The following is a 27395-nucleotide window of genomic DNA, read 5'->3' on the forward strand; positions in this document are numbered from 1 at the left end:
TTTACTACTATTTTTCTATGGTATCCATATATATATATATATATATATATATATATATATATATATATATATATATATAATTTCTAAGAGTACGTCAAAATTTTAATTTTAATTAATATATGGCCTCATTTGAGTAATTTTTAAGCTTTATCCTTTCTGCTAAGTGGGAAGCCACGTGTTACGTTCTCATTCGTAACACCGCACTTCGATCTTGCGATGGAGGGTTTGATTTCGTGTTGGAGGTTCGGATGTGCTCTGCTCCCATCTGCCACTGCCGACGTAGCCGCCGCGGGTCGACGGTCGCCGCTGCCTCTGATTCGCTTGGTGCAGGTCGGTAACGCTTGGTTCTGCCGGATCCCTTCTCGCGCGAAATGAATAGGAAGCGGAGAGCGAGGTTCTCGACCTTCCGCCGCCCTGTCTGCTCGTTGTCCTTTGAACCGACGAATCTAGTTTTGGAGCGTTTAGAGTTCGTCTTTCTGTCTCTCCTCTTGTTTTCCAACGTCAGATCAGATTATCTTCCGATCAGCAGCATTGTGGTTTAGTTCATTCAGTTAATCGATATATTGTCTCCATGTGCTTCTTTGAATTCTGTTTGTTGCTGAAAAAGTTACCGCAATTCCTTCTCTGTTAGGTAACCTACATCAAGCTTTCTTAAATATTTGCAAGTCTTTTCTTTTTGTTCTAAAAGATCTGAATGTTCACTACCATTTGGGTTTGGGGATATTGTTCGTATAAAGATTTTATCCGAAGATTAGGGAAGTTTTTATGCTCAGAATGATATTTTGCAAACTCTAAAAATCAGATGTGTAGGTGTGAGACTCAAATATCAATTTTGTGTTAATATATTCAAGGTAAGCAACACAATATATGATTACCTAATAAATAAAGCGATTTATATAGGAAATTTGGTAATTTATTGAACAGTGAGTTGGAACTCATAAGTTCAAATTGGAAGTCTAAGATTCCGCTCATGTATCATTGCCCCGACTTGCCTCCACTGTTGCAGAAATGGGCAGCCGAGCCTCACCAGGTGAGCGTGAAAGATTTTGAAGCACCCCGCTTGCAAAGCCACCAAATTGGAACCCAGGCATCGCCATACCCTTGCGAAGCCCGGACTAATTGATTTTATCAAATAACAGAGCAGAATAGAGGAGAAAAAAGGAAGGACCCAACAGGAATTGAATTCCAGTGATGGAAATCAAAGCAAGGCAAAAAGGAAGGCAATATGATTTTTGTTTGGGTTCTTACAGATGCTTCTTTTGGGGAGAAGGTGTCTTGTTTTCCTGGCAAAGAGAACAAAAAATATGATATGAGTTCTGCACAGGTGAGCTAGGCTTTGCTACCTAAAATGTCTTTTATGAGATGATTTGTGTGCAAATGAGCTGGAAGAAAATAATTTTCTGGCCCATGGCATCTGAGACTGACATAATGATTCAGCCAAACTGGGCACCTTCCATTTTAATGTATTCAGCATCTCTAGTTCAATTTTGAGGATAATGTGGTGCTAATGTTGAAGAAGTCCATGTTTTCTGCGACAATCTGAGGTGTTAATAAGAATGATGAAGATACCATTACTAAGAAATGCAATATAAAATCAGCAGAGATGAGGCATGGCAAGAGTAATTACAGCAGCAAGGTTGGGTTTTTAAATAAGTGAAGTCTAAACTAGAAATGAGGAATGAATAATTTCAATGGTAGTAGAGGATAAATACAAATTTTGCTAGCACTTGTGATTTTATTCCTGATAAGTACTGACCTTGATTGTGCTAAAATGTTGAACCAGTTGCCGGAAATAGGCCAAATTGATCGATTGCAGCAGAATCCTGCTGGTGAACACTTCAGGGAAAGGAGGAAACGAGGAGAGGAAGAAAAAAAAGATGAGAGTAGGTGAAAAAGAGGAACAGATATCTTTTTATTTGGGAAAGAGGCCATTTCCATGCTTGCAGCTGTTGCCACTCATAGGATGTCTAACTAGAGAGAGAGAACTTAGTGGAGAAGTGACTCATGTGAGTCTTTCCTCCTTAAATTTGTGCTATATTTGAAAGTCAGTCTTCCTATTATTTTCTTGATTATATGTTTCTTTATTTTTTTGGTTCAGATTGCTTTTAATTGTTCCCAATATGTGAATCCACCCTCGGGCCTAATCCCAAACGGCAACACCATTCCTCATAGAACCGTGCATTCTTTGTTAGTCTTTCTCCCACTTGTTGCTAATCTGCCTTTATTGTGTTTTGCATGTTTGAGTTATGTGTATGTATGAATACACAGTTCTTGGAAGCCACATTCTATGTATGAATTCAGTGCTTATTATAGTGAAGTTGGTTCTTCATTTAACTGAGGGCTTCTTTTGTGGTCTTTGTTTTTCCTCTCAATTACATTCCTTTGTAGTTTCTCTTGCTTAATATTCACCCTTCTCACAATTAGCTGTTGAACTTTGCATGCGACAAAGCCATAAAGTTTGGAACTGCTTCATGTTCTTTTTCACCATATTACCATTTTAGTAGAGTTTTCTTTCCATCTATTACTTTGATATTGCCCAGTTATGCCTGAACCAAGCATCAAAGCTTTCTCAACAGCAAACAAAGCGGTGCCATTGATCATAATTGTTTCATCAACAACAGTGACACTCTCCTTTCTTCATTTCCTGTCTTTTAAGTTATACATTTTTTGAATGTCATATTAAATGAAAGGTCATTTCATGAAAAAATAGCAACTAATCAGTAACTTAGGAAAGTTGCTAGAAAATGACTCTTGCTTTTATTGGAGTTTCTTGAAGAATAGTTTCTGCCTTCAGTATCTCATTCTGGTTCTCATTTGTGCAGGCCCAGTTCATATTGCCAATTAGTTTTGCTTGAAAGATGAGATCAAACAAATGGGACCATACATAGAGGTCAACAGCTGAATCATTTTTTGGGAGAGGGACCAAATTGATTTCTTATTGCCTTGCTGACCACAGTTCCAATTCGCCTGGATCAAGCTTAAACATGACTTTATGACAAAGCAGCCAGGTAAGGCCAATAATGGTGCAACACATACCTATGTTTAATTTGACTTATTATTCCTCTATTCTATATTCAATGTCAACTATGTATCTCAGAAAATGGAAAACATGGATCTAATAGGTCAGATGCATATCAGTTGTTAAATTTAATCTCATTTTAATCAGGATTAAAATACCTGTTATCACTGGTTCTACTAATTTTCTTATAAGCTTGGCACTGAAGAGCAGAAGAATGGACGTTTTTGGCAGTCTCAAGTCATCTTCTAATTGTTGACAGGTAATTAAAACATTGTTCTTAACTTAAAATTGTTTGCACAGGCACCAGAGTTGCCGTGTTGTTTTAATCGATTGTTTTCTGGTACAGGGAAATCAGGAGGTGAAGAAGATACCAAGCAATCTAAGAATCCAATATCAAAAAAAGTATCGATCACATGGATTCCTGTATCCATCTGCCGACTCCGCCGACATCCGTAGCGATCGGTCAACATGACAGGCAACGCGGTCTCCGCCTAACGGTCGAAGCTTGCTTCCCTCACTGCTTTCTTAACGGTAAAGTCTTCTTCCGCCTATATAACTCCTTCCCGCTGCGCCCGTCTTGTTCCCAGGTTAAATAAAGATGGCCAATGGCGAGATCATCGTCGTCCCCTTCCACGACTCCGGCCACGTCTTCCCGACCACCGAGCTTGCCAGCCGGCTCGCCTCCCGTGGTTACCGTGTCACCCTCCTCCTGCCGTCGGCTTCGTCCTCCTCCAGCGCCCTCCACCCTCTGATCCGAATCATGGAGTACTCCATGCCCCGACCTTCTGGTCCTCCTCTTTTGCCATCGTCGTCATTGTCCTTGTCTTGCGCTTCCCCGAGGCCACACTCCCGGAATGACTGCTCTGCCTTCCGTGATCTTCTTGCCGAGCGATTTAATGGCAGCGGCGACGATATGTCTCCCCCGGTGTGCGTCATCGTTGACGTGATGATGAGCCAGCTGCTGGATGTCTGTGGGGAATTCGGGGTCCTCGCGGTTCTTTTTTTCACTTCCAGTGCGTGCTCGACCGCCATGGATCACGCCGCGTCAAAGCTATCGACGGCGGACCTCGGCCCGGGTGGAATGGTGAGTGTTCCCGGCTTGCCAGAGGAGATGGTTCTGACGGCCGCCGATCTGATGAGTCAGGGCCCGCCACCGCTGCCTTTTGGATCGCGGGATCCTGCTTTCGAAGAGGATGCGACTGGGGCGCATGATGCTTGGCCACCGCCTCCACGGGTTTGTCCGTCTTCACCGTTGCCCGGCCTCCATGGACGTCCGCCACCGCCACCACCGGATTTTGGACTTCAGTATGTGCCGCTGCTTCCGCTTGGATGGGGGCACCAAGATGGACCTCCACCGCCACCACCGTTCCAACCGGGGCATCAAGCTCGCCTTCCGCCGACTCAAAGCCGAGGGTTTCCAGTTGTCCCGCCACCGCCACCGTTTCTGCCAGGAGGCGGTTTTGCTTCACCAAAGCTTCCAATCGGTGGAGGCTCTCCGCCTCAAGCTAAGCCAGCAACCCCGAGTGGCCCGCCGCTGTTCCGGCTAGGAGAAGGCGGCGGTCCAACCCCACCACCAGGGCCATGGCGCGGAGGAGGCCCGCAACATGACCTCGCAGAAACCAAGGCAATCGCGCTTCTGTTCAACACCTGTGATGCTCTGGAGCGGCCGTTCCTGGACTACGTCGCCGACGAAGCCAAGAAGCCGGTCTGGGGCATCGGCCCTCTCCTCCCTTCCCAATATTGGTCCGCCACCGGCTCCGTCATCCGCGACAATGCCATCAGGCCCAAGGGCCGCGGAGACGGAGACGCCGCCATCGCCTCCGAGACCGACGTCCTCGAGTTCCTCGACTCCAAGCCCCGTGGCTCGGTGATTTACATCTCCTTCGGGTCCCTGGTCGTCCCCAGCGACGCGGAGCTTGCAGCACTGGCGTCAGCCCTGGAGGAGTCGAGTCGGCCGTTCATCTGGGCCATCCAACCACGGGCCATGAGGCACGACGCGGATGGGCGGCCTGTGGAGGTGGGCGGCGGGGTGGGTTACTTCCCGGAAGGGTTGGCGGAGCGGGCGGCGGGGAGGGGGCTCGTGATCCACGGGTGGGCGCCGCAGCTCCTGATACTAAGCCACCCAGCCACCGGGGGTTTCGTGACGCACTGCGGGTGGAACTCGACGGTGGAGGTGCTCGGCCGCGGGGTCCCCGTGCTGACGTGGCCGGTGCACGGGGACCAGGTCTGGAACGCTAAGCTCGTGGTGAGGAGGCTGAGGACGGGGCTGGCGATCAAGGACGAGCGCGGGGCGGTGACGAAGGCGAAGGTGGCAGAGGCGATCGAGCGGTTGATGTCGGACGTGGGGACGAGGGAGCGGGCAGCGGCGCTGGCAGCAGGGCTGTTCGCGGGAGGCTTCCCTGCGAGCTCCGAGGCCGCTTTGGATGCTCTGCTGGATTTCGTGGCGGCGAAGTGTCAGAGAAAATGAACCAGGATGACCGTTGAGATCTCCATGGCGGCATGATGACAGCCGTCGATTATACTTACGCTGTAAAATGATCACGGCCTGTAAAATGATTACTATAGCAATCTATATTATGCGTCTGTCTATAACTATATTTATTGTTAGTTACTTCTCTACCAAGCATTCGATCAATATCAATCAGCCGAGCAATTCAAGATAAAGCCAAACGATCCTTACGCTGTTATCTCTATCAGACTCAGCAAACGATCAACTCACTGAATGTTATCTCGTAGACAAATGAATCTGATTCCATAACAACCTAACCTCATCCAGGCAAATGGGGAATCTTGAGACCAAATCAACGGTGGAAGATGAGGAGGAGGATCATCGCCGATCGGCTTCTCTACCTGCTCGAGCACGCGACGGAGCCACGGAGGGAAGAGAGGAACGTCCGCATACGAATACTCGTGCGGGCCTCCGTCTGCCGTCCATCCGATTTCCCACGAACGGCGACGATTCGTCCCATTCGGGCACGCGATTCCCTCTTTTGGGCCTTCTCTTAGTGGGCCGGAAAGAACGCGTTTCGGCTGCATCAAAAGCCACTCAATGGACTCAACCACCGCGGACTCGACAACTCTCTCTCTCTCTCCCTCCCCCCACCCCCTCGTTGTCTCCGAGATCTCGCCATGGCCATGAGGAACCGGACGCCCATCTACAGGAAGTACCGCGATGCCCTACGCAACGTTCGGGTCCCTTCCCCCTCCTCCCACTCAGGACCGTCGACCTCCTCCTCCTACTCCGGCAGCGGGGGCGGGCCGGTGATCGAGCTTGTGAACGCCTCGCTTCTCCGCCCCGATCGGTCCTACGCTCCTCTCAGCACGGAAGACCCTGGTGGCTCGAGGTCCGATCTACGTTTTCCTCTCTTTATTAGGTTTTCACGTATCTTCGATTAAAACTCTTCTCTCTTTCTGTCGAAACCCTATAGCTGATATCGTCAATTTTTTTAGGGTTAATTGGACTCAGACTGCACCCAGAATTCCTTCGGGGATCACATTTTAGGGATGATACCCCCTTTTATTTTGGGAATTTGGAGTAGTTATCATTGAGGATGAGAAATGATGTGTGCGAAATTGGTGGTGGATCGTTTCAATTGTTGTAATTGACATTATTGTTCTATCAAAAAGTGAGTATGAAGTCAATTCGTAGGTCACTTGGGTGGGACTAAAACCCAAGAGCTAATGCTAAATTACATGCTAGAAATGGATCTGAAAGTGATAAGAGAGTTTCTGTTTTGAAAGTTGACAATTTTGATGGAGAAGACCCATCTGATTGCTGTGAATCTGTAAGAGATAGTAGTCCTGAATACACTTTGCTTATTTATCAAACTTTTAAGTGTTAATCGTACCTTGCCTATGTAATTTTGAAAATATTGCTTATAAGGAAGATTATGATGTAGGATTTTCTCGTCCAGTCACCCAAAAGAGGAATGTGGGAAGAAAAGACATTTCTAGTGATGACAGCAGATTTTAGGCATTACGAAATGGACTGAAACATTGTATGCTAATAACAATGTAAGGAGGTACTGATTTGAAGTTCGTGTTACAGGAACAGGCCATTTGCTTCTTTCTAAAAGCAAAGAGCAGTGGAGCTTTTACTAGATTTGCATGTTCAGTTTGGTAAAAGCGGAACTGTACAAAGCACATTAAATCTAGTTATACTTTATAGTTCATATCATAAATTATTAATTTATATAATTTATAATCTCTCTTACGAGCACACAGGACTGTGCTATGATTGGTAAATTAACAGTTCCCTTCTGTTTCTATTTGTTCCAATGATTTTATGGAACAAAATTGGATTATGTAAGAAATTGTGGTTTTACAATTGTTTCTGTATGCCTTTATTTTCTTGTGCTACATATGTTGTATGTAAAGCTTGAAATGGCCGTTATGGTAAATCTGAATAAAGGGGTAAAGACACATGCATTAGTAAATACTCATCCCGCTTTACTTCCAACTGACGGTATGTCATTCCCCTGTAAATGTGTTTTGTTGGAAATTATCACATTTATGTTTTATATATTGCTTTCCAATATGGGTCCTTTCAAGGTTTAAGCTAATATATTTTTTAATTTATTTGGAGTCTTTTGAGCATTAAACTAAAGCAGTTGCATGTCATTCCTTTTCATTACTTTGCATTTCTTGTGCTTTTTATCTTGACAAACTTGTTGTAGAATTGTTTCTTAAAAGCTGGAATTGAAGCAGTGATATTTGGCAATATTCACTCAACACTTCTGGTGATACTCAAAATGCCATAAAACCAATTAAAAGTGTTGTTAGCTTATTGCAGTACAGGTGCAGCTGTGGTTGGATTACCTCCAGCTTGGGTGGATGTTTCTGAGGAAATAGCTGCAGACATGCAGCGTGCTAGGACAAAAATGTCAGAGTTGGTCAAGGCCCATGCAAAAGCCTTAATGCCTTCGTTTGGTGATGACAAGGAGGATCAACATGCCATCAAGCTTCTTACATATGAAATAACAGATGTATTGAAGAGGTCTGAAAAGAGACTGCAGAAGCTATCTTCCAGTGTTCCTTCTGAAGATTCAAATGTTCGGAAGAATGTTCAGGTGTAGTATAGCTTGACTTTTAGTTTCTTTTTATGATTATTGCCAACCATCACCGGTCTTCCTCATTTGCATGTGATGGTAGGAACAAAATTCTTATGCTAAGTGCTAGTCTGTTTACACAATCACCATCTCTTGGTCAAGAAATCATGTAGATGGATATGGGTGGATGAGACTTCAATGTCAAATCATACTGAAGCACTTCATTGACTCCATTCGTACTGTATTTATTGTCCTCTTGCTGCCCACTTTTTGGATATTTATTATTTTGGGTGTTGATTGTGCAGCGGTCTCTTGCAACTGACCTTCAAAACCTTTCGATGGAGTTCCGGAAGAAACAGTCTTCTTATTTAAAGCGTCTTCAGCAGCAACAAGAAGTCTGTTGATCTCTGATCATGCTTATGCATGTCATTAATTGGGCTTCTTATGTGTGAAGAAGTTTTGAATGCTATCTTTGATGTCTTTAGGGGCAAGATGGTGTTGATTTGGAAATGAATCACAATGGGATTAGACATGAGATAGAAGAAGATGACTTTCGTGATGTGGTACTTTTTTCTCTTTTTCATATTTCATTTGACAGTCCTAACAATATATGGCAATGAATGTTTATTGTGGGATTGTGAACCCTTTTTTAGATCAAATCTTCATATGATTTTTAGAGAATATCTTACAGCATACATGAAAAGAAAATTTCTTTGTCTGCGACTGAGCATGAAACTATTTTAGCTAATTTATCAACATCCAGTCATTTCTAATTCTTGATCCTTTATCCTGGTCTTTACTCCTTTTTTTCATGACAGGGTTTTAATGATATTCAGATGTCTGCACTAAAGAGAAGTGAGGTATTCACAAGAGAGAGGGAGAGGGAAATTGTACAGGTAACACTTGGAAATTTTAGTTTGTCTATGCCCATAATGTTTGTGTGATCTATTTATGGCTTCGTCTTGTGAAATCTGTAACAATATGAAGTTTCATGTATGTTTTTCATGACTTATCAAAAATTCTTGTTCGTAGGTTGTAGAATCAGTTAATGAACTTGCTCAGATCATGAAGGATCTCTCAGTCCTTGTGATAGATCAGGTGCTCTTTTAACCTTAAGAGAATTCTTGATTTCCTATTTTCCTGCTGCTGCTAAGTGGCTATTTTCTGATGCATGTGATGCAAGCAGGGAACGATAGTTGATCGGATAGATTACAATGTACAAAATGTTGCAAGTTCAGTAGAAGAGGGCTATAAACAGTTAGAGAAGGTGCCTTTCTCCCTTTTTTTTTTTTCTGCTTGTATTTGTTCAACTAGGCTCTTTAGTTATCTAGAATGTGCAAGTTGATCATGCTGAAACTACCTGTCATCTGCTAGTTGTAAAATGTTAAACTAATTAGGCAATTTTTTGGATGTATGGCCAATAGCCAGATGGAGACAAATACATTATGTTTTTCACTATTGCTGGTAGCTGCAATCTCATGGATAACCAACTTATGCAACATTTAGTTGTTGCAGACTTGGTATAACTGTGATATTTCAATGTTTATGGTATTTTACTTGGCTAATTTGAACTTCAGCCAATGGTAGTTAGGTTAGCTTGTGACATGGTCAAAAATTTCATTGACACTGTGAGCATGTTCTTTTAGCTGGGCCCAAATAGTTGGAATTTGAAGCGCTCCCTTTGTCAGGCACTTGGCTCTCTGGTCATTTCTCTTCATCTTTCTCATTGGCTCTCTTTTGATTCTTGACCTGATAAATACCTAACAGTTTGGTTCAACACTTGTGGAACACCCTTTTTTTTTCTTGCAATAGAAAAAGATTTATGTTATCTCTGAAGTAATATTATGAAGAACCATTTATCAAAATCTTTTCTATACTTTGAAACCTTCTCCATTGTGACACCATGTTTAAGACATTGCTGGTTAGGGATCTTAATTATAACATGTGATATATCTTGATAATTCTGTGGGATATGTTTATATCTTTTTCTTGAGGTCTATGTTTCGGTTCGCTAACGATAGATATCTTTGTTGGAACTTGCCATACATGCTCAGTTAAGCAAGGATGTTTGAATTCCACTTCTCTATTTGTATTGCTTTAAACTTGATGAAATCTTACTGCAAACTAATACATATTTGAATGTGGCAAGGGTGTCTTGTTGCGCCCTACTGTATTGGATTTCACTGGAACTCCATATGAATGCTGACGTCTTATCTGGTTGTACATTTGCAGGCAGAGCGAACACAGAGGAAAGGGGGCATGGTCATGTGTGCCACTGTGCTTGTGATATTAATTTTCATCATGCTTGTCCTCCTGATATTGAAGACCATATTATTCTAGTTCTGATTAACCAACACATGAAGTCACATGATCTCTTGTGAAGCTTGAGCCACATGGCTTCACCTGTTTGAACATTTCCATGGCTCTTGTCCACAGGATCTTATCATAGGTTCTCATTCAACCAGTTTGCACGTAAATTAATTGAGCTGAATCTTGCTTCATGATATAAGATTGGCCATGGTTCGAGAGCACAATCGTCTGACGAGTATTTCTTCTGATAATCAAAGGCCCAGGTTGGTGCGTCGTGTTAGCTGGTTGTTCCAATTGTTTGAGATCTTGTATAAGAAAACTCTGTAAAGATTCAAGTAATGTTTGAAACACAATATTTTTTCCCCGCAGGGACACAATGTTTTGCCCAAAAGTTCATAGTATGTTAATCAAGCTCTTTTCTCAAGTAGATTTATTGTGAAAGTTGGAACATGTTGTATGGTTATTTCTGCATGAAAGAGATATCCTGCCTATGTGGAGCTGTTGTTGAGGACAGCATTTTAACCTCTTATTTGGAGATTACTCCTTGGATGGTATCCTCTCCAGGTCAGAATGAATATTTCTCCAAAAGTTCATGGTATGTTGTTGGGCTATATTATCTCAAATATATTTTTTGTGAAACCTGACGCATGTTACATGGTTATGTCTGCACGAAAGAGATATATTGGCCAGGCCATGTATTTTTATCCTCTTATCTGGAGATAATTCCTTAGATGATATCCTCTCCTTGTGAGAATCAAGTCCACACATGAGTGGAAACAGATGCAATCACTGTGATGCTACTACTACACTAGTTGGTTGATTGGTTGCTAAATGTTTATGTGGATGATCATCCTGGCTCTTGTGAGTGGATTGTGCCCTTCATCACTCTCCCAGACATCCACCAGAGTAGGACATCAGTAACAGTAAATTTGATTGGGGATCCAATGCTGCAAACTCTCCATTAAACCAATACAACTTGTAGCAGATGATTGTTGCCAAGAAGAAAGTACCAAGGACCACATCTAAGGCTCTCTTGATCATATACCTTCATCCCTCAATTCTTAGCTTTCTAATCTTATCTCTATACATTTATATTATTTGAATTCTGATTTTTCATTATATTAAAAAAAAAAAGCTTTCATTCAAACATTTTATGCTATTAGATGTTTACAATTGGAACTCATATCCACTTAACTGATCATGTTAAGTCTTAATCACTAAGATTAAGATATAGATAAAAGAAAAAGGAACAAGCAAACATGGACAAAGGGATGGGGCCTAAACATCTTGCTGGCTAAGTTATGGTTTGCGGAATGATTGCCATTGTTGTCACCATGGATCCCACCCCAAAAGATGCGAATGGGGAGAGCTATTCCTCTCCCAACACTGTAGCTACTACAGTAGCTAAGGATAGAAAGGAAAGGAAGGAAGAGAAAAGTCTCCAACTTACCTTGAGGTGGAGGTAGTGGTGCTCAAGCAAAAGAGATGTGGGACGACTAAAGTGATAAATCACCCACTTGCTACCCATACAAGGGTGCCTTAGTTATTTGAGACAAAGTTGGCACCCACTTGGTTTGAACTTTAGGGTTCCTTATTCCATTTCCCTATGGATGGATCATTGGTCTCCCACCCTCTATCATGGAATTGAAGTTTGATTGCACTTTGCATTAGTTCCCGAGAAGTATGTACATATAATACAGTGGATCTTTTTTTTTTTCTTTAAAAACAATTTATTTACTCTAGGAAAATATAATTTTTAGGTGATTACACTTCAATGAAAAAAGTATCTTACTAAACATAGAATTCAAACTCATGTAACTTTAGGTGTTTTTGCTATTGCTGGATTCAAGGAGTTAAATAAATGCACAAATATTGAACCCACAAATAAAAAAATTATTATGTGATGGTCACAGATGAATTTGAGCCAACTTTTTACTGCAGACTGTAAGGATTGATGTGAAGCAAAATGGAGTCTTTTACCCTCATTTACTACAATCACTGGATTGTTGCATGGTTTATGAGCAAGAAATAAAGAGTTGGGTTGCCAGTGAGTAGTTCTCTTTCCTTTCCTGCTCATAAACAGATACTGTCTCCCTTCCCAACACACACTGAGAAATCCAAAGTTCCAGATAGAGACACAGTCCACCCCCACCCCTTCCCTCATCCCAATGCTTTTATCCCACCTACACTTCCTTTTTCCTCTCCACTTCCCCTTCTTCTAGTTGTAGAACCCCCCCCACTTCCCCTTCCTCCTTCCCTTCTCCTTCTCTATAAGACTTGACCTCAGTCTCTTCCGTTGATCCCCATCCTCGCTCTCTTTCGTCCTTTCTCCTACGCCCATTTTGTTTCGTTCACAAAAAATGGCGAAACTTTGTGCTTCTCGCTCGCAGGCGGAGGACTCGACCGCCCGCCTTGCCTTCGTCTATGACTGAGCTCAAAGGTGCCTCCTTTACTCTACTGCTGCTGCTTGTTTGTTCTTATCGGCGTCGCCTCGCTTTCGGCTCCTCGGGGGACGGATGAACAGCACCACGGCGGCGGCGGGGATGGGGATGGGGGGCCGGGCGCCGTTCACGGCGGCGCAGTGGCAGGAGCTGGAGCACCAGGCATTGATCTATAAGTACCTGATGGCGGGGGTGCCCGTGCCGCCGGAGCTCGTGATTCCCATCCAGAGGAGCTTTGAGGCCTTGGCTGGGCGATACTACCACCACCCTGCGCGTACGTAGTTCCGACCTCTTCTTTTCTTCCATCGCTGGCTTGGTCGTCTCCCTCTTCTGGGCTATTGTTTCAGTGATGGTGTTGATGTCAAGATCGGTTTTTCCTTCTTCTTCTTTTTTGTTGGGTTTTAGAGCTGAAACCGGTTAGCTTTTGGGTCCCTGCTGTGATATGCTGCATCTATTTGTGTGTTCTTGGTGTCATCTTCACTTGTTTCTGTAATGTGATCGAAAGATGCGGACTTTTTACATGTTCGTCCGTTTCTTCTTTCTTGTTTGATGGATTTAAAGCTTAGATTTGGTAGTTTCTCCGGAGCTAACGCCTCGCTATCTTATCGGGATGCCGGAAGTTGGGAACTTTATACTATCATGATGTTCTTTATAGGCGCTCTGAGTTGTACTTTTTCTTTTCTTTTGTTTGAATGCCAAGGACATGAATACATAAACTTTTCTCCCTTTACTTGATTTGATTCTAAGTTTTTCCCATTTATGTATCAAAATATTCAATCTTTTCTTCTTTTTTTTCCCATTTCTTTTGGTAACAGAGTGTATCTGCAAGCATTGCTTATCAGCTTTATTACTGTTTTAAGGTTTCTTTTGGTTTCCACAATCATATAATTTCGGTTTTGCTGCTGCCCCACGCTAATTTTTACTATCGTTTGATGGATGCAACAGAAGAAGACTTCTGAAATATTGGTTTATGTTTTCTGTTCTTGTTTTCATTGTCGTGGCCTATATTGTAAACCTTTTGGATGATATAAGCTGTTTTAATGGGGAAATGGTGGTTCTTCTCGAAGATTCCACCTGGTCTTTGGGAAGCAACTTGGTCTTCTGAGTAAGTGTAGCCATCCATCATTCAAAGAAATCTAATATGTTTGGATGTTCTTTGAGTTCAGTAGCTTACTGTTCCTACTATGGAAAGAAGCTAGACCCTGAACCAGGGCGGTGCCGCCGAACCGATGGGAAGAAGTGGCGGTGCTCCAAGGATGCGCACCCCGACTCCAAGTATTGCGAGCGCCACATGCATCGTGGCCGCAACCGTTCAAGAAAGCCTGTGGAATCACAATCCGCCTCCCAAATGCAGTCATCCTCATCTACTGTGACCTCCATCGCTCCCGCCGGTAGTGGTGGCGGTGGTAATGGTGGGGGAAGCTTCCAGAGCATTCCCCAGCTCTCGGTTGCAGGTCATAGCAATACACAACAAAGCTTATGCCTGGGGACCTCCAGCTCCTCTCAGCTGCCATTGGGCCCTGGTCCTTTTGGCAACAGGTATCTTTTCTTCCCTCACTGTGAAATGGCAGTACAATTATCATCATTAGGATTTTGTCTATGTGATCATCCATTATTGAGATGGTTATTCCGGACTAAAGTTGGATGTTTGGATAATAAATAGGCCCAGCTGCTCAGATTTACATTATTTGGAAACGTTCATTTGTGTTGATTTATGGATTAAATATAATAGTCTGGTACTCTGCCAGCACGGTAGCCACCTTTGGAGAAATCTATTATCTTGTCACCCATTTGGAGCAGTCTGGATCGGAGTCGTGAGTGCACAGTATAATGGCTGAAACAGGAAGTCTTTAGTTGTTAATTTTTGGAGAAGTGCTAAATTTTCTGTGAACTTCCTCTTTTCTGAATATAGATGATAGCAAGAGGTTTTCAGCTTGTTAGACTCTTGTTTCTAGCTTTTCTTGAAACAGTTTTAGCAATCTGGTCTCTCACAGGCTGTAGAGAAATTTATGCTGTTCTAAAGCAGGCTTTGGATGCAAAACCTGAGGCTATTGATTCAATTCTGTGCTGTCATTTGTCATGTGACAGTGACAACCAGGTATTGGGCATACCGTCATGCTCATCTCCATTTTCCCCGGTCATTTTTACCTTCATAGGCTGTGGAGGAAGCTGGATGCAACGTGATCACCATGTCACAGCTACAAATTTCTCCATCTTTGCACTATGGTGACAGGATGTCACTTATTGAATATCTTCGATAAAAGACAAGACCTGTCCTTCCAGCTGTAACTTATGACTTCTAAGCAGTATTAACATAGCAAACCGGTAGTTGTTTGCATCGCATGGTTCCTGTGCCAGTTCATCAGTTGACCGTCTCATTTTTACATGTTCTCTAGAGACCCTTTTAGAAACTTGTCCTCATGAAACAAAGTTGTGCTGCTTGTGCCTTTTTTCTATTAGGTGATGCAGTTATCACTGTCATAGTTGTCCCCACAGAGCTATATTTGAGATTTTTGATATTTATTGGAAGGAAAAGGCCATCCGCAATCAGACAATTCTAACTTAGGAAATGGACCTTGTTATCTTCATTTTATATTAAAAAACTAATGGTCCACTCTGGAAACATTCCATGTTATTGGACACTCAAAGAAACCATCAAATATATTAGTTCTTGGGTATTCTTATAGTGATCAGTGAAAATGGTTGTGTCATTTTGGGAAATTTAGTCCCTTTTTTCTTGCTTAGCAATAATGGCTTATGAGTTAGTGAATGCAACATCTTTGTAGGAATAAAAGTCACATGCAATAAGGACGTCATTATTGGATTTAGCCAAATAAGGCAAATGATTGACTCAAGTTGATGGATGAATGACTATGTCCTAGGTAGATGAAGTGCAGAAAAATGTGATCCATATTTCAAGTTCTTCATGTTGGCATCAAGGGCTTGCAAAAGCATCCTTGATCTTGTGCACTTTTTGGTTCTTATATCCTAGTTCTGACTATATAACCTAGATACCCGAAGAATGAATAGGAGTGGGTACATGTAGGAAGCGAAGCAGCAGCTGCGCGGTGGATTTCGTAATGAGTTTCAATAGTTTCTGGAGCGAGTTCAGTAGGTTGAAGTTTTTGCTTTCTATGTTCAAAAATAAAATGGCTCTCCGTGTTATCAGCATAAATTCATTCATCTGCATATTGCAGGTACTTCTGTGGTGTTAAACCTGGGGCGGACGAGCACAATTTCTTCTCAGAAACTTCTAGAAGTACAAGGCATCTTGGAATGGATTCAATTGACGGCTCATGGCGCTTGATGCCATCCCAAGTGTCTTCATTTCCACCATCAGAAGCTCGAGGTCCTTCTCTTCTGCAGAGTGCTTGCCCTCCACCTCAGTCAGTTCAAGATCTTGGGCAGGTCTCATTCAGCTCAATATCAAAACAACAGCAGCAGCATTCCTTTGTCGGGAGCAAGTTTGGTTCACCACAGCCCGCGAAGCATGAAAGCCAATTCCTCCGGCCTTTCTTCGACGAGTGGCCTAAGACGAGAGACTCTTGGTCTGATCTAGAAGAAGATCGATCCAACCGAGCATCATATTCCACAACCCAGCTCTCGATTTCCTTTCCCATGGCCTCCTCGGACTTCTCTACCTCCTCTTCCAGGTCACCCAAACGTAAGTTCATTGACTTCTTCCGATATATAATTTATCTATTCCTTATTATAAATTTGCAGCTCTTTCTTGTTGTAACGAGTTCTCTCGCTGATCCTTGTCTCTGCAGATGATTGAAAGAAAAGCACTTCGATCGTTGGGTGCCGACTCCAAATGGCATTCAATGTTCTTGCTTCTTAGTGCATTTTTAGGAGATTGTCTCAAGTTTGCCATCATCTCTCTTCCTTGATGTGGTAGAACCTTTTCAATTCCCTGATGTTGCTGATTTCTTGTATTGAAACTGTATGTGGAAGATGTATGCAAAAGTTGTCGTCATTTTGGTCATCTACCACATATCTTGATGCTTGATGTCATCTTTTAATCGTTCCAAATAAATCTTGTGGATACTTTTGTGGCTCAAAACTTTATGGTAGATAATCAAAATTTATCATCTAAAAAGCTCATTTTTCATGGTATTAGTTTATAATGAGAACAATCCATGGTTTAGTTCTTAATGAGTAGATTTGTTCACTGTTTAATCAACAACTTCAAGAACACTTTTTTTTGTCTCTCACACAAAATGTGAGAGCTGGCAATTTATTGTTGTTGTGTAATTATCACTGTTTCTTAAGCCTTATTTCGTGGTGGTATTGACATGAAAACAGAACAAGATGGCTTTTTTCTTGAGCAAAAATTTAGGCATTTTGCTAAATTTGACAAACTTAATCCAAATCCAAATCATGTCTTGGACTTCATTTTTCTTGGTAGTCCAAAAGTAATGCAAATGATCTTATTAGTAGTTTTACCTTAAATAAGTTTTCATGAAATGTTTAAAGTATTTATGATAAAATTAGAATATAAAATCTTAAAGTAGTGTATAGTAAATTAGCATATGTGTGAAAAATAAATATCGATGATATGAATTTCAAATTAATACAAAAATAAGGACCCTATGACGAGAATAAATATTACTTGTATAAGTACGAGATAAAAAAAAATAAATATAAAATATGATATAATATTTATATTTTTTAAAAACAAAAAAAAATCATTACAACAATACCTTAACCAATCAAAACGTATATCGAAGACTAATAATAATAATATCTATATTTGTTTTAATAAAGTAATACAAATAAAGTTTGTTAAATAAATATATCAATAATGTGACTTCAATATCAGATATTAAAGGACTAAATAAATAAAAAGGTCAACAATTGTGGCTTGACATTTATGATTGCATGATGAGTACACATATCTGTCTTCTAATTTTTCATGACCTCAATCCAATCATCAATTCCAAAATTTTTCTTTAAGGAATTGAAAATATTAATGCATAAAATTGATTGTATTTCTCCATCTTTGATGCTTACACAGTCAATCATGTGTACATCTTAAAGCAATAACAATATTTTCCTTATATATAACGTGGAAAGATATATATATATATATATATATATATTGTTATTGCTTTATATATATATATATATATATATATATATATATATATATATATATATATATATATAAAGGGCATTTTTAGTGAATTTTGTAAAGCCCAAAATCAACATACGATTGACGGCACAGATTCATCCTTGGAAATAGGACGGACGGCTCACAACCAACTGGACTTGAAGCAACCGGCAATGACGGGTACATGATGGGGTTGGTGAGTAGCCTAACCGGTTGATTTCCGATATTGGAGGTGGAGAAGGGGCGAGGGAAGGGAAGCGTGCTCTCGCCTTGTGCCTTCCACACGATTCTTCGGCCTCGAGTTCTCCGTCGTTCCCAAGGGAAGGTGAGATTTTGCGGTGTGATTCTTCTTGGATCTTCCTCCTTCGGTGTATCCCACTGTTATCCCCCAATTTTTGGCGATTGAACTTGATTGATCGCACTTCTTTTTTGCCCTTTTCACCTTTGGTTCTGATCTGTGCCGTGAATTTGTCAGCATCGCCGAACCTTTTCTGAGATTTTTTGGGGAATATTTGTAGCTTAATGTTTCTTCTTCTTTTTCTCGAGATCTGATGGTTGGGGTGGATTGGGATCTAAAGGAAAGGGTGGACCTTTTGCTAGGTTTAGGAATTCAAAGTATTGGTGCAGAGGGCAGCTGAAAACCTCTGATCCATTGGATCGTTTTCTTGTTGATGCATATTTGTGGCTTTGCTATTTGTTTGAAATTTTTTTGTGTTGAATCTGTCGGAAAGTGTTTATGCGGAATTCTATAGAGGTGATGTCTTTTGGTTTTAGTTGATTGACTGAAAGTTATTGTGATGTGGATTTTGGTTGAGTTGTTTCAAGTCTTTTGCGTGGGAGGAGATCGAGAAGTAATGTTAGATCCAACTCTTTGTCTCTTATCTTGGGCTGATCATAGGACAACTGGTTAAAGTTCTTCACTTCTAGCCTAGAAGTGTTGTGGGAGGACTTAATATTGCCTAGTTGAAATCAATTGAACTGTGGAAATCGTAATCTGGATTAGATTAAATGTCTAGATTTTTAGCATATTTGTATCATGTTACTATGATGAATGTTCTCACATCAAAAGGAATTCTAACAACAAAGTGCAATTTCGAGAAATGAGTGGGTAATTTGGTGTTGGTCTGACTACTATTTTGCTTTTATATATGCAGATTGTCATTTTTGTCTCCTTTTGGTTCTGATGATTGTTTTGATCTCAAGTTTTAGTTTGCAGTTATGCAAACACACAACTTGCTGAAATGGGCATGTATAATAACTTTGTCAAGGATTGTAACATCAAGAAATCCTTTTAAGTACATCACAGTGAGTATAATTTGTGTGTCACAATAATGTGCTGTTATGCTTTAACAACGCTTTCAGATGAAACAATCTGAAAAAGGATATTGATCATGCTGATTAAATGTTTTGCTGAATGTTTAAGCTGTGCTATTATAAAAACGGAGCATTGTGCCACAACTTCTACTTGTTTCATGATTTTTTGTCTCATTGACGGTTGAGTTTTTCTCGAATATTATTGTTCTTGCCTATATGGATGTACATATGCCACATGACTTAATTCCCTGTGCAATTCTAACTTTATGGAAATAAACTTCAATCTGATTTTATTTACGGTTCAATACTTAAAATAGTATATGACATTTTGCATTTTTATAAAAAATAGGTCCACTGTAAGATGGAGTTTATGATGCAGTCATGGCATGCTTAATAGAAATCAGGTTATTGATTGAACTGGATATTGATCATTGTTTACTGTGGGATTGATGGATCAGATTGGGGAGATTTTCCCTTTTAGGATTTTGATTGACCTCAGCCCACTCTGTTTGCAGCCATGTCATGGGCCTTGATGCTTGTATACTTGGTTTTATATAGGTGGCAGACACCTCCGTCCTTATATATGCTAAATCATCACTCTGATTCTAGATTGACTTGATGTGGTCCTCAGTTCTTCACTTCTCCAACTTAAACATTGAATTAAATTGGGTAGAACTATGTGTTCCTTTAGCTATGGCGGACTGTGCCTGATTCCTTTTTTTTATACTCGTGGTATACGATCTCCATGATTCATGTGCTTTTATACAGGAGGTAATTCTGGAGAGGATGTTGGTTGACATTTTCTATAAGTTTCACAACTTTGTCAACTCATAAACAGTTGAATTATAGTCGAGGGGACAATTTTTTGATGCAGTATGCTTTTTTCGCATGTAGCTTACAAGAACATGTCATGAGGGCCAGTTTGCACATAAGTTGATATCTAGCATCAACTTTTGTGCCAAGCGTTTTATGTATAACAGATTTTATTCTTTCTAAGCACACGGATGTCTAAATATTAGTGTTAATTGTTAGTTATAACTATGATTCACCACTTGCTCTGCCCTAAACCAAATATATTGCATATATCATAGTGCAGCAAGATCTCTTTTCATCTTATTTTTGTCTGAACATGTAGTATCTATAGATGTTCAAAGCTGATGCCATCTGGTGGTTTATTATTATTATTTTCGTTTGTCCAAGATCATTGGTTTATTATTATTATTTTTGTCTGTCCAAGATCATTGATAGTACAGAATCTGTAACCAAATGGTTGTTTTGGTCTCATGACAGTGTTGAATATGGAGTTCTTCACTGGCTTTCTGTGCGAATCAACACCGTCTGAGAACCTGTTTTCTCATCCGGACGCTCAGAGGTGTCCATTTTTGAGGAACATCAATGAACCAACAAACTTTTCCTTCTCATCATCTCTCGGTTCTCCTTTCCCAGTAAGTCAACACTATGTCTTTCTCATGCTTCAATATAGACTACACGGATGAATTGTCCCTTTTACCCTACTGTGCCCGTTACTGTTGTCTTTTAGTTAAGAGGAGCGAAGGGTCCAATCTTCGAAGATGGACCCAGTTTTGATATGGCATTCAAGATTTTCCATGGGCGCAACGGAGTCGTCCCACTTTCAGGGAAATCCTATATATGTGAGGACAATGTGGAACCTGAGCCTGCAATGCAGTTTAACCCTTTGGCAGGCAAAGCAGCCTCTATCAGCCTCTCAGCTTTTGGGCCAGGAGGACCTTTCAGTTTTGATTTCTTCTCAAAAAAGTGGAAAAGGGAGAAATCCTCCAAGAAAGATCACTCTCGACAGGTCAGGTCTCCTGTAACATTCATACCTCATCTCAAACTTTTATTGTGTTTCTAGTTCATTAGTTACGTTGGTTATTCGACACTCCAAAAACTTGATTATGTACACATGATCATTGGAACTGTTGAATTCATAAATTGGTGCATTAAATATCACTGATGAAAGAAACAAGAACAGTGGTTTTTCCCATCTAGCTTTGAACCTTAAAAGAAGAAGAATTATTGTGATTTGCATTATTATCATTAACATCCGATATCATATATTGTCTTATGTCCAAATTCTTGCTTGTATTTGTTTGTTTCAGAATGGAAATGGTGCATCACATGAAGCATCAAGCAACGAGTGGCTCAAAACAGGGCAGTGTCCAATTGCAAAGTCTTATAGGGCAGTGAGCGGTGTCCTGCCTCTCGTAGCAAAGATCCTACAGCCACCACCAGGCATGAAACTGAAGTGCCCCCCTGCTGTGGTGGCTGCTCGAGCAGCACTAGCCCGCACTGCCCTTGTGAAGACCCTCCGTCCCCAGCCCCTGCCTGCAAAAATGTTAGCAATAGCTTTGCTAGGCATGGCTGCAAACGTTCCCCTTGGGGTTTGGCGAGAACATACTGAAAAGTTCTCTCCTCAGTGGTTTGCCGCAGTCCATGCTGCTGTGCCATTCATTGGCATGCTCAGGAAGTCTGTGGTCATGCCCAAGACAGCTATGGCACTAACCATAGCAGCCTCAATTTTAGGTCAGACTATTGGTTCAAGGGCTGAGCGGCTCCGGCTCAAGGCAGAAGCAGCAGCAGGGAGCTCAAGCAACTCGATAAACCAGGCAGCTATAGCTGTCAAATCAAGCGGACACTGCAGTGAGGGTGAGGGTAGAGTCTGGGAGCCTCTTCCACTGAAGGTGGCTGGTCGAGGTTCATCGCCAACCGCAAGTGTGTGTTTCTGAAAATTATTGCACTTATGTTGCAGCATCTATCAAACCTCTAAAACCCATTTTATGCTTTAAAAGACTATTATCTCGTGTGCCAAGACCAGTAACATTGCACTATATGCAGAAGCTGTAAGATGAATAAAGAGCTTTTAAGCTTGTTTTATTCTGTTGCTGATATTATATGCTGTATATACCCAGGGTTTCTGGGTAATCTTCTTCAAACTTAGGTACTATGTTGGAATGTAACAAAAGCATTATACATGTGGATTAAGCATAAATGAGAACTACCAATGTGCTTTGGTTGGACAAATCTGTGCTGGTGGTTGAATGATATTGTAGCAGGTATGACTTAAGGTTATTGGTGGGTCTTCTGTCTTCTAATTTTCCCTTACCTTTCTTTTGATATTAGCTACCATAGAAATCTGTCTATTTTTGATAAATAATTAAATGATTAAGAAATTAAATTGGAATCTATCAATCATATCTATTGTATGTTTTTAAAGAGTGAGAAATAAACTAAAACAAACCAAAGAATATTTTTAGATTCCAACTTAAAATTTGTTAGATTTTATGAACATGAATCTTAATGTAAATTTTCATGATATTATTTTATAGAATTTATGCTTAATAAACAAACATAACTAAAACTATGTGTCGCGGAAGGTGTCAATTTATTAGACGTCTATTTGGTATATTCTTTCTACATCGTCAAGTCAATCCAACGACCATTATTAGTCTACCGGGAAAAGGTTGAAAATTTACCTTCCCGCCGTCCCCTCGCGCCTTCACTTGGATTTCTTCGGTTCATCCCGCCAAGAGAGTGGCGCCAATCATTCCCGCCATCTCCCCTTCCTGCCTATATAATACGCTTAGGCTCTCCTTATCTTGCATCTCTCTCTCTCTCTCTCTCTCTCTCTCGCTGTAAATGGTGGTGGCGTTGGGTCCGGGGAGGTTCTACGGGAGTAGCCTCCCGCGGCCTCGCTTCTACGCTGATGTGAAGTTCAACGACGAGCGGGTGGACCCACCGGTGCCCGTCATGGACCCCTTCCTCTCCTGGGCGAAGGAGGCGCACTGGTCCATGGGCGGCCTCAATTTCAACCGCCACCGCCTCCAGGGCCGCATCGAGGGCTCCATCAAGAAGCTCCGCGCGCAGCAAGAGAAGATGCAACGAGGAACGCCGGTGCTCTCCGTCAGACCCAAGTCGATGATTTCGAAGCCCAGAGTCGCCGGCCGGAAGCCTCTCCATCTTGCGTCCCCCGATTCGGTCTCGTCTGGTGGCGATGATGATGAGGAGGTGGTAGCGTCGGAGCAAGGGAAGAGTGAGTTTAAGGTTTCTTCCTCTCCAAGTAGATCTGGTGATGGCAAGAGGAAAAGGGTGAGGAGGCTCGGGGAGGAATTTGATAGGATCGCGGCGGAGCAGCTGAAGGGGCCGAGGGAGGATGCTGGTGGCGTGGCATCAAGGACCCGGCGGCGGAGATCAGTTACAGAGGAAGTCGAGGTTGATGAAGGGGACGCTACGTCTGCTTCTCCTAACAGGAAACGCAGCAACCAGGTCGAGGGAAAGAAGATGAAGGGGGTCGATGGTGCGGTGCCGAGGAGGACTTCGCCTAGGAAGAAGCAATCAAGTTGAACCATGTTCGTCGATCACATGCATGTGCCCTTGGTGGTGCCACTAACTGTCGTCCTTAAGTTGTATGCAACATGTTTGTGATATTGACTGTGATGAGGAACAAAAGAAAAGTTTGCCATTGTGCAGTTCTGGCTTTCTAGTGTAGTTCTTTGTGGCATAAAAATATGTGTTAACATAATATTTATGATTTCGTCTAAATAGTTTTAATAATTTTTAATGATTATAATTTGTTTTATGTAAAATAATCATAATGATAATTTGAAAAGATAATTAATCTATTAACATGAAGGGTGTGAGGCAATAAATAAATAACTTGCTTACCTGCCTGTAAGCCCTGCGAAGGAACGAGGTCGAAAGGCAATGCCCAAGCCATGAGCTTCGTAGTAGTTGGCGCAGCACACAGGTGTGACGTCTCCCTATAATCAATCCTTGCCTGCACACATACTCCGCCATCAGCCAAGCAAGAAGGCTTACGGTACCCAAAGGAACGATCTTTCGTCCATGACGACTCACCTTCTCCCCATCACTCTGCTCTCCCTGCTCGCCGCGGCCTCGTCCCACCACCCGATTGCAGCTTCGCCGCACGGCAGGGACGTCGTAGTGGCGGTCCGGGAGATGCAGCGCGCCAGCTACTTCTCCTTCGCCATGCTCATCCAGATGGTGCAGGACAAGCTCCCCGACAACTCCACCTTCCTGATGCCCAGCGACAGGATGATGTCCAAGATCCTCATCCCCGAGAACGAGGTGGTGGCGTTCCTGGGCAGGCATTCGATCCCCTCCCTGCTGCTGTTCGACGACCTGCGGCGTCTCCCCTCGGGGACTCTGGTTCCCACGTACCAACCTGATTCCATGATCACAGTGAACAACAGCGGGAGGAGGAACCTGTACCTCAACGGCGCGCTGCTGGTGCGCCCTAATGTTTGCACCGCCGGCCCGTCGTTCAGGTGTCACGGAATCTACGGAGAGATGACAGCGGTCGCCGTGAACAGAGCTGCGCCACCCAACTGCGCCGGAGCAGCCCCGCTGCCACCAGCGGCGGCAGTCCCTCTCCTGGCACCGCCACCTCAGCCGACTTCGGTCGCTCCCCCCAGTGTGAACGCCGCCGTCAGTCCTTCCCCTGCAGGATTTGACAACAGTGCGAGGAGGTCGGGTTCTCCCGCGATCAGTTTTAGCATGGCCTGCTCTGCCGCCATAGTACAGTTCCTAATATTATCAATGGTGAACAATCCAAGTTAGATCACTACCACTCAGGTTTCATATAGATCTTTAGTCTGCTTAAAAGAAAGCCAATGATGTCAATTCAAGAGAAAGCAATTGTTCCAAACTACAAAAAAAAAGAAAAAAGCATAGTTTTAGTAAATCAAAGAAAATTGTAATGAAATTGCAAGGCATCAAATCTGGTGGTCTCAGTAGAATAACATTCTTCTGTTGATTCTAAAGTTACATGACAAATTTAGTTCAAAAAGGAGTGATAAAAATATCTGTGGCTTTCTTGATGAACACCTGTGGACATGTGAGGAGGAGAAACCCTAAACCATTAATATAACGTACATCAATATGAATCAACATCTATTGGTGTATACAATTAAATGATTACATATCAAAATCAAGCTTCCTTTTAAAACAATTAGCACTCACCAATCAAATATCACCAAAAGCCGAATGATGGAGAACCTATTCACAGGGGCTGTTACCTCATCTGATCTCTTCATAGTATTTCACCTTCATAAAAATAATGCTCGAGTGAAGATATACTGTATTTGATTTTTGCCCAAAATAAGCACATATGACTGACTCTCAAGTCAAAGAAGCATGTCATTACAAAACTTGAAATGTCATCAGACTCTTCTACTGTTTCCAACAATAATAAATGTCATTTCAATGAAATAAAAGTTTGGTGCAAGCTCCATATCTTATATGAGAAACATACAAGTTCCATAGTTTATGAAATCATCTTCTTTTAGGAGAAAGAAAGCCATGAACGAGATGTATAAAACTTACAATGTCAACAATGCTTCTTTGGGCATCATAAGATCAATAGTTAGCAAGTCATGATGGAGGATGACTTGCTAATAATTAGGATCAATAAACTGCAGATATGTATATACATGGAGAAAGAAGACAATATGCAGCATCAACCTCCATTACTTAATCGAAAACGAAATCAAGTTGCCTCAACTAGAACATAAAGTGGCAATTCTACAAGTGCACAGACCAAAAGAAGTACTTTGAGATTTGTTGGTGTGGCAGCATAAGCTGAATGCAGAGAACGAATAAGGGCTCGGGCATCACTTGTATTTGATTTCACCATCCTCAACTCTAGGTTTCCTGAAATTGAAAACAAAAGAAACAAGACATATTGGTAGTTTTTCATCAAACACAACAACAATGCCACAGAAAAAAAATCTGAAAAAATGCATTAGCAATAAAGAAGTTCACAAGCACTTAGCTTCATAAGAAACATCCATGTTTCGAAAGGAAAATTGGTGGATCAGCTGAACTGATGTGATAATCATAGAGGTCTCATTAACAGATGGCGCAGAGGCACCAGTAAGATGCTTCATTGAGTACAATGAACAACGAAACTGTGTAATAATAGAGTCTGAGACACATAATAGAGCAATAAGCCATATGTTATGACGACTATTTGGGGTTGGCTACATGGTCTTTTCGCATCGCTGAGCCCAATTGAGGGCAATCTCACAGATCAAATTGAAATCCATCAAAGCCTTTCTATTGTTTCTAATTAGGCCTTCTTTAATTGACGCCACTACTTTTCTTATTAGAATAACATCAGTTGTGGACCTTCGAAGAAGCACTTATTTATAGCAAATTTAAGCGTTCTCAGAATGTATTCTAGGCAAGCCCTAGGTTCAATTAACATCAAGCCAAATGAAGATTGATCAATCTCTCCAACAATTTAGCAAGACAAAAGAGAGAAAAAAATCTTTCTAGCCAAACTCATTCATCCAACAAATTTGGCAAATCCTCACTCATTCATTCAAAACCTAAGCCAACAAATACCCCAAATCCTAAGTTATTTCGTGCGCCTATACACAGACGGATACAGATTCTCCTTACTCTTTTGGCATCACCATGTCTCGTCATCTCCGCAAAGAGGGCGTGCGCGACGGCCAAAATCGAAGCTTTTCTAAAGCTGGTGCAACAACAACGAACAGCAACCAGAGAAGTTCAATCATAGCTAGAGATCACATCGAGAAATGAAGTTCCAAACAGAAAAGCCGGACGACATGCGAAGATCAAATCCCAAACTTCAAAGAGAAATACAAAGATGAAAGAGAAGGGAGGATACGGAGAGACGAACCCGAGACGAGAGAGCCGATCGAGACGGCCACGCCTTCGCTCTCTGTTCCAGTTGCGCGGTCGACCGGGAAGGAAAACAAAGTGGTTTTTCAGCTTATAGCGGGGGTCAGACGAAATGCGCCTTCTTTCTCTGCGGGAAGTACCTGCTTTCTGGTTGGGTAATAAAGTGGGACCCACCATAATATGTGGCGTCTAAAACAGTAGGCGCTGAAAACCTGTGTTCTTTTATTTTGTGAAAGAAGTCTCGATGCCACGTGTGGTGCGTGTGACCGAAAGGCGAGTTAGTCGAACTTGGATTCATTTGGTTGATTATACATATATATATATATATATATATATATATATATATATATATATATATATATATATATATATATATATATATATATATATATATATATATATATAAGATTGCTATGTCTTTTGGAAGACAACTTAAAAGAGACATATATTTGCTCGCAGGT

General features: G+C 41.7%; 5 protein-coding genes across 18 annotated transcripts; 4 read left to right on the top strand and 1 right to left on the bottom strand.

The window, feature by feature from the left end:
- Positions 1 to 201: 201 nt before the first annotated feature.
- On the top strand, positions 202 to 5614 carry LOC135582088 (uncharacterized). 10 transcript variants are annotated; one of them, XM_065169655.1, is made up of 6 exons: positions 202 to 330; positions 1007 to 1324; positions 1784 to 2006; positions 2823 to 3278; positions 3366 to 3516; positions 3607 to 5614. In XM_065169655.1, the coding sequence occupies exon 6, from the start codon at positions 3618 to 3620 to the stop codon at positions 5484 to 5486; it is 1869 nt and encodes a 622-aa protein (XP_065025727.1). In that variant the 5' UTR covers positions 202 to 330; positions 1007 to 1324; positions 1784 to 2006; positions 2823 to 3278; positions 3366 to 3516; positions 3607 to 3617; the 3' UTR covers positions 5487 to 5614. The 10 variants fall into 10 exon arrangements, with proteins under 10 accessions (XP_065025727.1, XP_065025723.1, XP_065025726.1 ...); XM_065169651.1 differs by having other exon boundaries at positions 217 to 466; XM_065169654.1 differs by having other exon boundaries at positions 217 to 394.
- Positions 5615 to 6095: 481 nt separating this feature from the next.
- On the top strand, positions 6096 to 10804 carry LOC135582090 (syntaxin-43-like). Its single transcript, XM_065169660.1, has 8 exons — positions 6096 to 6363; positions 7812 to 8088; positions 8373 to 8462; positions 8553 to 8630; positions 8886 to 8963; positions 9100 to 9165; positions 9254 to 9334; positions 10300 to 10804. The coding sequence occupies exons 1-8, from the start codon at positions 6149 to 6151 to the stop codon at positions 10405 to 10407; spliced, it is 993 nt and encodes a 330-aa protein (XP_065025732.1). The 5' UTR covers positions 6096 to 6148; the 3' UTR covers positions 10408 to 10804.
- A 1314-nt stretch (positions 10805 to 12118) lies between these two features.
- On the top strand, positions 12119 to 16875 carry LOC135650387 (growth-regulating factor 5-like). Its single transcript, XM_065169659.1, has 4 exons — positions 12119 to 13092; positions 13985 to 14357; positions 16016 to 16482; positions 16589 to 16875. The coding sequence occupies exons 1-4, from the start codon at positions 12894 to 12896 to the stop codon at positions 16594 to 16596; spliced, it is 1047 nt and encodes a 348-aa protein (XP_065025731.1). The 5' UTR covers positions 12119 to 12893; the 3' UTR covers positions 16597 to 16875.
- A 1225-nt stretch (positions 16876 to 18100) lies between these two features.
- On the top strand, positions 18101 to 22140 carry LOC135651493 (uncharacterized). Its single transcript, XM_065171572.1, has 4 exons — positions 18101 to 18256; positions 20536 to 20690; positions 20786 to 21064; positions 21366 to 22140. The coding sequence occupies exons 2-4, from the start codon at positions 20544 to 20546 to the stop codon at positions 21990 to 21992; spliced, it is 1053 nt and encodes a 350-aa protein (XP_065027644.1). The 5' UTR covers positions 18101 to 18256; positions 20536 to 20543; the 3' UTR covers positions 21993 to 22140.
- Positions 21594 to 27041, bottom strand: LOC135651491 (uncharacterized). 5 transcript variants are annotated; one of them, XM_065171567.1, is made up of 7 exons: positions 26933 to 26999; positions 26689 to 26764; positions 25835 to 25935; positions 25246 to 25329; positions 24121 to 24724; positions 23929 to 24040; positions 21594 to 23584 (listed from the first exon to the last, which is right to left on the bottom strand). In XM_065171567.1, the coding sequence occupies exons 4-7, from the start codon at positions 25317 to 25319 to the stop codon at positions 22962 to 22964; spliced, it is 1413 nt and encodes a 470-aa protein (XP_065027639.1). In that variant the 5' UTR covers positions 25320 to 25329; positions 25835 to 25935; positions 26689 to 26764; positions 26933 to 26999; the 3' UTR covers positions 21594 to 22961. The 5 variants fall into 5 exon arrangements, with proteins under 5 accessions (XP_065027639.1, XP_065027641.1, XP_065027640.1 ...); XM_065171569.1 differs by having other exon boundaries at positions 25823 to 25935; XM_065171568.1 differs by lacking the exon at positions 26689 to 26764 and having other exon boundaries at positions 26933 to 27041.
- Positions 27042 to 27395: the final 354 nt, after the last annotated feature.

Source organism: Musa acuminata, chromosome BXJ3-10 (genome assembly GCF_036884655.1).
Source record: "Musa acuminata AAA Group cultivar baxijiao chromosome BXJ3-10, Cavendish_Baxijiao_AAA, whole genome shotgun sequence".
NCBI lineage: Eukaryota > Viridiplantae > Streptophyta > Magnoliopsida > Zingiberales > Musaceae > Musa > Musa acuminata.

Bases quoted from the DNA above. Each gene is read 5' to 3' on its own strand.
- LOC135582088 (XM_065169655.1), top strand. From the start codon at position 3,618: ATGGCCAATGGCGAGATCATCGTCGTCCCCTTCCACGACTCCGGCCAC.
- LOC135651493 (XM_065171572.1), top strand. From the start codon at position 20,544: ATGGAGTTCTTCACTGGCTTTCTGTGCGAATCAACACCGTCTGAGAAC. The intron at 20,691-20,785 runs GTAAGTCAACAC...GTTGTCTTTTAG, and splicing joins CTCTCGGTTCTCCTTTCCCA to TTAAGAGGAGCGAAGGGTCC. The intron at 21,065-21,365 runs GTCAGGTCTCCT...TGTTTGTTTCAG, and splicing joins AGAAAGATCACTCTCGACAG to AATGGAAATGGTGCATCACA.
- LOC135651491 (XM_065171568.1), bottom strand. From the start codon at position 25,319: ATGAAGAGATCAGATGAGGTAACAGCCCCTGTGAATAGGTTCTCCATC. The intron at 24,041-24,120 runs GTGAGTCGTCAT...GTATGTGTGCAG, and splicing joins AGCAGAGTGATGGGGAGAAG to GCAAGGATTGATTATAGGGA. The intron at 23,585-23,928 runs GTAAGCAAGTTA...GCTTCTTCCTAG, and splicing joins TTCGCAGGGCTTACAGGCAG to GCGAAGTCCTCCTCGGCACC.
- LOC135582090 (XM_065169660.1), top strand. From the start codon at position 6,149: ATGGCCATGAGGAACCGGACGCCCATCTACAGGAAGTACCGCGATGCC. The intron at 6,364-7,811 runs GTCCGATCTACG...AGCTTATTGCAG, and splicing joins GAAGACCCTGGTGGCTCGAG to TACAGGTGCAGCTGTGGTTG. The intron at 8,964-9,099 runs GTAACACTTGGA...TCTTGTTCGTAG, and splicing joins GGGAGAGGGAAATTGTACAG to GTTGTAGAATCAGTTAATGA.
- LOC135650387 (XM_065169659.1), top strand. From the start codon at position 12,894: ATGAACAGCACCACGGCGGCGGCGGGGATGGGGATGGGGGGCCGGGCG. The intron at 13,093-13,984 runs GTACGTAGTTCC...CTTTGAGTTCAG, and splicing joins ATACTACCACCACCCTGCGC to TAGCTTACTGTTCCTACTAT. The intron at 14,358-16,015 runs GTATCTTTTCTT...TGCATATTGCAG, and splicing joins CCTGGTCCTTTTGGCAACAG to GTACTTCTGTGGTGTTAAAC.